At 41.9% G+C, this 7,700-nt stretch overlaps 1 protein-coding gene across 4 annotated transcripts in view; it reads left to right on the forward strand.

Moving 5' to 3' along the window:
* Nucleotides 1-7,700, forward strand: part of fli1 (Fli-1 proto-oncogene, ETS transcription factor) — a 30,998-nt gene that overhangs the window by 2,705 nt on the left and 20,593 nt on the right. Inside the window, exon 1 of one of the 4 annotated variants that reach the window (XM_031860826.1) lies at nt 3,004-3,843. The exons of 2 other annotated variants lie outside the window; for them this stretch is intronic. In XM_031860826.1, coding sequence (XP_031716686.1) covers nt 3,826-3,843 — 18 coding nt within the window. In that variant the 5' untranslated portion in view covers nt 3,004-3,825. Of the gene's footprint in view, nt 1-3,003; nt 3,844-7,700 lie in introns of those variants that run through there. One more of the 4 variants, XM_031860825.1, reaches the window with a different exon arrangement.

Consider the following 7,700-nt stretch of genomic DNA (forward strand, 5'->3'; position numbering starts at 1 on the left):
TATATATATATATATATATATATATATATATATATATATATATATATGTATGACCATATACAGTCCACATAATATCAAGTTTAACGTGCACTTTGCTCGCATTTAGATAGTCAGTTAATTTGGCAGCATGACGTTTGCTCACATCCATCGCAATAATCTTCGGAGAGTGACTGCTCGCATTGTGCCTCATTTAAATGAGCCATTGTGCAGAGGCGAGCTATGGTAATATCTTCATGATCAAGGTATTTTTCCAAGGGCGACTTGTTAATGTTTTGAAGACTTATATCCCCGTTTGAATAAGGGCTCTTTTCATGGAGCCATAGCGTTGTGCCACTGCAGAGAGACTCAGCGTTTCAGGGCTCAGAACAATTCCTGATCTGTTGTGAGAGAGTTGAATATTGCGGAATGTTTGAGGAGCAAATATGCTTTTAAATGAGTCGTTCTACTCCCTAATAAAAGACAGGAGGCCAATGAGGAACAAACAGAGGTAGTGGGACTTGAACAAGGAAGGAGTTAACTTTCAATTTCACAGGGCTTGCATATAGCTTCTTTGATTTGCTGTGGAAATGCAGCCTGGATTATTTCTGTTTGTTCTGATTCCAATAATGTTATTTTTTTTTATTATTATTCTGCCCGGACTCAGGGGTAGCGTGCATTTTTTTTTGCGTGCAAGTGTGTGCACTCCCTGGCTCAGCCACATTCAGAGAGATATTGGTCAGTATGTGGCACGCCTCAATACAAAACTTAAAGAAATATTCCTCATTCAAGCGAATCCACGGCCCAACATTTGGTTTTGTTTGGTTAAGGCCAGGCGAGACTGGAACTCTCCAATAAAAATAAATCTCAAATTAATTATGGCCTAGAGCGAGGGGCCAGACAGTTCGTGCTTATATGTGCTGCAGACTCCACTTTTTTGCCCTCAGTATTTTGACTCAGGCTGTCTTTTAGCCCGAGAGAAGGAATGATCTGAATACAAATATGCTGTCTGAAAAACAGACTGGGACTATTTTTTCTTCTTCTTCTGGTTAATAACAGTCCTCCGAAATGTTACTGGATACGTAAATTGCGACACATTCTCACTCCCAACTCAGGACTTATCCAGTGAGGTGCTACCTTTAATTTTTTGACCACACTATAAAAAAAATATATATTTGTATAAAAACCACAAGAAAAGAAAAAAACATTGTTGGGGCCAATTTCCCATGTTGATTTGTTTGAGAAAGTGTTAGTACCTTGGCATGCAGCTGAATCAAGTCTGTGCCTGATTAAAGATTAAAGTGTGTATGTGTTTCCATTTTGACAGGCTGCTTTCACTTGCAAGGCCTTTGCGACGAATAAAACTCCTGATACTCACTATCTCTGAGACTGTGACCAAATTCTCCACACACTAAATCTTAGCAGATCTTATGAGCTAAGAAAAAGAAAAATTGGGCCTAACAATTGAAAGGCTGCTGAACATAAGCTCTGCATAGTGTCCGCCCACCTCTGGCTGGTTGCCCCAGCGGAGAGACAGAGGAGCTACTGGCTCGTGGTGTAAGGAAGAAATGTCTGGCTGTCTAGTTCCAGCGTCAAGCCAGATGCTCTGTGGTTCACTGTGTAAACCAACTTGCATCTGTTTATTGGCCTTCCAAAATGTTTGTTACCGCTGTATTCATTATGGTCTTGGTAGGTCCTGGACCCCCTGTCTTCTTAATAAGCTCTATGACTAGGATGGCAGGTATTTTGATACAGAGAGGGAGCGATCTCTCATGAGGCCAACTGTTGGCGAGATGTTGACTGATTAGAATATCAGACCTCCGGGAAAACGTGAAGGCTTTGTGTCATTTGAAAAGCATCCTGGAAACTATTTCTTAGCACTGCATTTAAATTATTTACACAACCCACACTCATTAGGTTGCGATGGAGGGTATAAGCTCACATTTATATTAAAGGAACCTGATGACGTGAATCCAAAGACGCACATCAGTAAAACAAACTAAACGAATCTGGTGTTTTAAGAGATGTGGTATTGGTCATAAAGCCCTGTATGGTGAATCACTGGAGGTCAAATCTTAAGCACCTCTTTAATTTGCCACTTTATCACTGATCTATTTTCAACAAAACACCTATATGCAGGAATGTATAGAAAAACAACAAAAAAAAGAAACCAAACCAGTCACTGAAGAGTTAAACAAGGTGTCTCCCTTAATTACACGAGTCTGAACTGGCCTCAGGCAGGAGAAGCCTTGACCCTTAGCAGGATCCAGATGTGGTGGTCCCAAGGGTGGGGGCCCTCGGCCCCACCAGACCCCCAACGAGAGAGCAGACTAGCCGGCCCTGCTGTCAGTCGTTGCGGTGGCGCAGTCTCTGTTTAGCCACTCTCAAGGCAGAACTTCAACACTGCAAAAAATATCCATCATCACAATTTCAACTAAATCGTATTATATTGTTAAACTTTGTTTTAAAATGTTAGTGTAATGAGAAACATTTAATTTGGTTCAATTTAAAGTTTTTCTTTTTTATCAAATGTGATTTTCTGGAATGGTCGATTATTAGAAAGTCACTGAAATAGTACAATCTGGAGTGGTTTTTCATTTAAATCTCTAAATCTATATTATCTACTTGTTCGATATGCGTTTCATTTGTCACTGAAATGCTGAATGTGCTGTGAAAAAAAGGACGTTTCTTGCAGTGTTATTGGTCTGGTCACGTTCAGAGCTGGCTCCATGTCTAGCATCTGCACTAAAATTATGCTTGAATTGATGAGGGCAATTTCATAGGGCAGACGAAAAGGGGGGGGGGGGGGGGGGGGGGAAAAGACCTATGTGGGGGTGGGGATTAAGGGATTTTTCTTTTTAGGCCCAAGTATAAGGAAAAACCATTGAATAACAACAGCAAACCCATTACTATAATACTAATGCATTGAATGCAGTCGTGTCCCATTTTCAACTGCGCCTTTGTTTGCATTGTATCCATTCATTCCTGCGCTGAACAGCAGACGCACACGTGTAGAGCAGACCCTCAGACTGTAGTGCGGTTAGGAGCTGAATGCTTGGGTTTTATTAATGGTGTTTCAGGGAAACTTCACAGAGAGCTGTAACAAAAAAAAAGACAAGGTGTCTTGCCATAGGTGTTCGTGGTTTCAATCCGGTTTTGATTTAGAGCTCGCTCAGCAGTAAGAGAGAAGCATCTGTCCACATTAAAAGATAAACTTTATTTCATGTATCACTTTCGCTATGAAATATAGGACAAAACAGAGAACCGGCTGATTTACAGAAGGATGGATGGAGGCATGGCCAGATGGAAGTTTGAAGTGTAGGCGTGAACCTAAAGCGCTCCAGAACACGGGATCACATAATTTAAGAGTGCCCTGCGACAGTAAGCCTCATTCCCAAAAAAACCTCAGTTAAATGTGTGGAGAAATAACTCATAATTTGGACAAATAGAAAACACTTCCACACCATCTGTGACACTACTGGGAAAGCAAAACACACAAGCCTATTCTACAGCGGGCAACACGCAATGGCTGTACACGACGCAGGCAGTCATCCTGTAAATATTTCCGAGCAGAAAAACATAACAGCGGAGCGAACACTCAATTGTTTTCCCTGCTTATCTCTCTGGGACAGTATCCTGCTTTTTTGAAGGCAGGGCTTTCGGTGACACACAGCTTCCTCTTCAACCTTCTCAACAGTGGTGACTTCACTTCCCAAATTTAGAAGGAGAGAAAAAACTCAATCCGGTAAAAAGTGTCTCTTTCTCCCCGCCACATACCGGGGGGCTGGAATTAATTCAGGAGCGTGTCATGTTTGGGATATTGTCGGGGTCCGCTGAAAATTGCGCAAAATGGACGGAACTATTAAGGTAAGGGTGGAGAACGGGGTGTATGAGTTTGTGGGAGAATGCTTTTTCGGAGTTGCGCCTCCTTTTTTTTAAGCAATGGGTTGAAATGCCCCTCTGTGTCGGTCTGTGAGCTGGGACCTCCAATCTGACGACGATGAGCGGCTTTCTTCTCTCTGTCTGAAAGCGGTAACCAGATTTCCTTATTTTCCTCTTTATTTGAAAGGACTCCTCTTTTTTTTAATAAGCTGCCCTGTTGTGAGGATACGTTAAATTGTGGATTCAGGGCTAAATCGGAATCACGCTTTGGATTTTGGGGGACCAAGCGCAAAATTACGCACGTCTGGAATAGGCAATAAGGAGTGGCTATTTCTTTTAGACACGCAGAATGTACTTTCATATAAGTACAAGTAATCCACGAGGTCGACGATTTGGTTTAGTCTGGACAGCGAACGGGGATTGAGCAATATCCATGACTGGATGTAACGCTGGATACGATGTGTCGAGCTGCGCAACAGCGGTGTGGCACATCGCCCGGCTAGGTCCGAAGATCCTGTCGTGGGTCAAACAAAAAGTGTGATGGTTTTGTATTCACAAAAGAAATACCCTTTCTCCCTGTGTTGCTGTTGATAATTGTAACTTATCTCCCTCCGTTTCACTGAGAGTTTTGTGAAAGTGTAAGGAAAGCTGTCATTTGGTAACTTCATGCGGTAACTGCTCAGTTTGCAACACTTAAAACCCACACGCTTCACAATGATACCTTGGCTTGCTCCTTATATAGTTACACAACTATTTTGAAACGGTATGTTGGTAGCAAGAGCGCCGGTCTACATTAACTTTGGCTACTGGCCCCCGACAGTCAAATTCCAGATGCAGTATGGCTGCAGCCACCAGATGTTGAATGGCAAGTCCCTATTAGTTCACCCTGCGATGCGTTTGGTCTATGTCCTCCGGTTAACAAGTGTATGAGCTCAGAAGAATGCAGCGTCTGCAAAAGTAATGCGACGTGTTTTCTTTTGGAAATTTAAAGTAGCGGGTTTGTGGCGGCTGGGTGTGGTGTGAGTTTTGGAAGAGTGTAAACGTTGGCCAGACAAAAATGTCAGGCTGCATATATAGTCACTTCAGTCCCGTCATTCAGCGTTCACCGCGCTGTGACTGTTTTGTTCTGTGTCGGGGATGAAAGCCATGCTGCAGGAGGACATTGATGTCTCAGCCTGGATGTTTGTAACAAAGCAAAGGGGCTGTGACAATTACTGCAGTCATAATTGAATCCTTGGGTGTAAATGACTGGCCGCTGTAGCTGCATTCATGCTCGCTAAAAGAAAGGACAGGCTCTCTAGCCATGAGAGCTTCCTGCTCCACACAATCTTTTCCTGACAGGTTTCCTCTTCCTCCTTAAACAAAAGACAGGAATGCCCCCCCTCTGGGTGTCTCCTGCTAGATTGGCTGTGTGTGAACGTCAAACAATCACACGTGTAGTCTGGATGTGGAGCTATTGCATATATCCAGTCTGCCTCAGACGCGTCGTGACGCATTTGGAGAGATAGACTTGGTTGATGTAAACACAACAGAGGTGGCTCCCAGCAGGTGTCACACTCGCACAATGCTTGTACTGGGGCATGCGGTTTAACAGTGGAGCTATGATTTATTTGATGTGTTTCCCCCTTTGTCATGTGGTCCTGCGGAAACATATACTGCAAAAGTAGAATTCTGATCTTATTCATGCTTTCAGAAAGCAAGAGTTTTTTACTGAATATGTGCATGGTTCTCGGGAGGAATTCATCTTGATTGTTTAAGTGGCAAACTCTCTGTGGACATTGTGGGGCAGACAGAAAACTATCTGTAACTCTCGGTGTGTGTGTGTGTGTGTTCCCCACCGATACTGGAAAGAAAACTGAGGCACTGCTCTGTCATCCTCTCAGCTTCTCCTCATCAGAGTAGTGCGATCCTATTTTAAAATAAAAAAACCTCTACAATCTCGATAGGCACACACTTGCCAATCATGGTTTCAATTGCACAGGCTGATATGTCACTGTAAATATAACATGCAGCAGTCATAGTGGCTCAGTAAGCCCTTATCGGGCTGTAATGAGACATTCCCTCACTCTTCCACACTTTATCATCCACAGACTAGCTGGTGTGCTCTGCTCAGATAGTGAGTCCTGCTGCCAGCCTTCAGACTATGATGGATCCCCTGATGAAATCACTGGAAAATCTAATTTTGGCAAAATGGTTAAATGCTCTGGAGAGGTTCAGCTATTTTAAATCCACCCATTAACCTGAGGAGTAGTATTTCATTGAATTAGTATGCAAATTAGTATACAAATGCTTTTTTGTGGCATAGACAAAGCTTTCCAACTGTCTGCGGGAAAAAAAAAATCTCCCAATGAGGAGTTTGACTTGTCAATCTGCTTTAAAATAGAAGACAGGTGCCTTTTATTCCAGTGTGTTTACAAGCTGTCACACTTAGTAAATCTTTGTATACTTTACTTTGTGTAGACATATAGTCGGTCCGTGGCATTACAACAGAGGGCACTATAGTGCAATTACAAATTAAAACCCCTTTTCCACTGCAAACGTCACCATAACTTGATTTAATGAATTGTACTGATTGAAGGCTTCACCTGTCCCTTTCTTTTATTAGATCAGTTTTAACGGAAATTATCTGCAATGGTTTTAAACCTATTTACAATGATTTCAACTTTAGTAATTATGGAAAAGCACTGAAGGAAATGGTTGCCAATCAGTATCAAAGTACATGGTTCAAATATTAGATCAAGTATTGGCAAAGCGATTGATCAATGTTTTATTTTTGCTGATCATATCCAAATTTTGCGAAACAAAATTATTTTGTCATGCTTATGCTTTCTCTTTCATTACTTGAGAGTATCTAGTAAATTCAGCATCATTTTGTCTGCGTTTGTAATGTATAAAGTAGCTCTCACTGCCATAAAAGCCACGCAGGTTGTGATTGTTGCGGTTCATGGAAAGTTAAAGGAAACACATGTTGTATCTTTCAATTCAGTGTCAAAATGGAGTTGGTGAAAGAGCATCCCTGCCATTTATAGTCACTGCAGTGTTTTGGTGTATGCGATTACAGAGTATTCCACATACATTATTAAAGTCACCTTCTAGTTGTACCACTTTTGCTACAAAAAGAGACATTTATCATCCAAACAAGGATAAGTTAAATGTTCTACTTCCATGACATGTCTTAGAATGGAATGATCCTGAAGTTATGTGAGATTATGAGGATATTGCTTTCATAGAAGCAACTATTTACAGATTGCAAAAAGCTACATGTTGGAAATACTGATCAGTGAATATTAAGTAGCATTTCCCCCCCCGAAGCAGATATGTGGCATTTTGGAATGAAATAATTCAGTCCTCGGGAATTAGACACGTCTCGGCCTAAGCTGTGCCATCAGATCCAGATGTGCATCAGACCCGAGCCTAATCCCCAGCAGAAGCATATGACTGTAATGAATTCACTTAATATTCAGACTTTTTTTGTATTTGTTGGTTTGATCATTGTTAACAATGATGGATGGAACAATTGTAACATGGGTTGACTAATCAAGTTATTGTTAAGCAGTATCCCCACTCAGTGTCATCTAACACTTGCCTGGCACCAGTCTGAGATGGTGACATTGCCCAACACTGTTTATTGTCAAACACTAAGCGGTGACATCTGTATGTTGAAATGTAACACACCAAGTACACAATCCATGTTTTACTTCCAAGACATTACACGAGGAGCGCTCACGTAATATGTTGGCCAGCCACAAGTGTCTGCGTTTGTTTTCTTTAATAAACTTACATTGCTCCAGCTGAGCTACAGCAGAGGGTCAGTGTAGCTGCGACCCCCCCCCCCCCCCCCC

The sequence above is a fragment of the Anarrhichthys ocellatus genome, unplaced genomic scaffold (assembly GCF_004355925.1).
Source record: "Anarrhichthys ocellatus isolate YVR2014 unplaced genomic scaffold, GSC_Weel_1.0 scaffold24, whole genome shotgun sequence".
NCBI lineage: Eukaryota > Metazoa > Chordata > Actinopteri > Perciformes > Anarhichadidae > Anarrhichthys > Anarrhichthys ocellatus.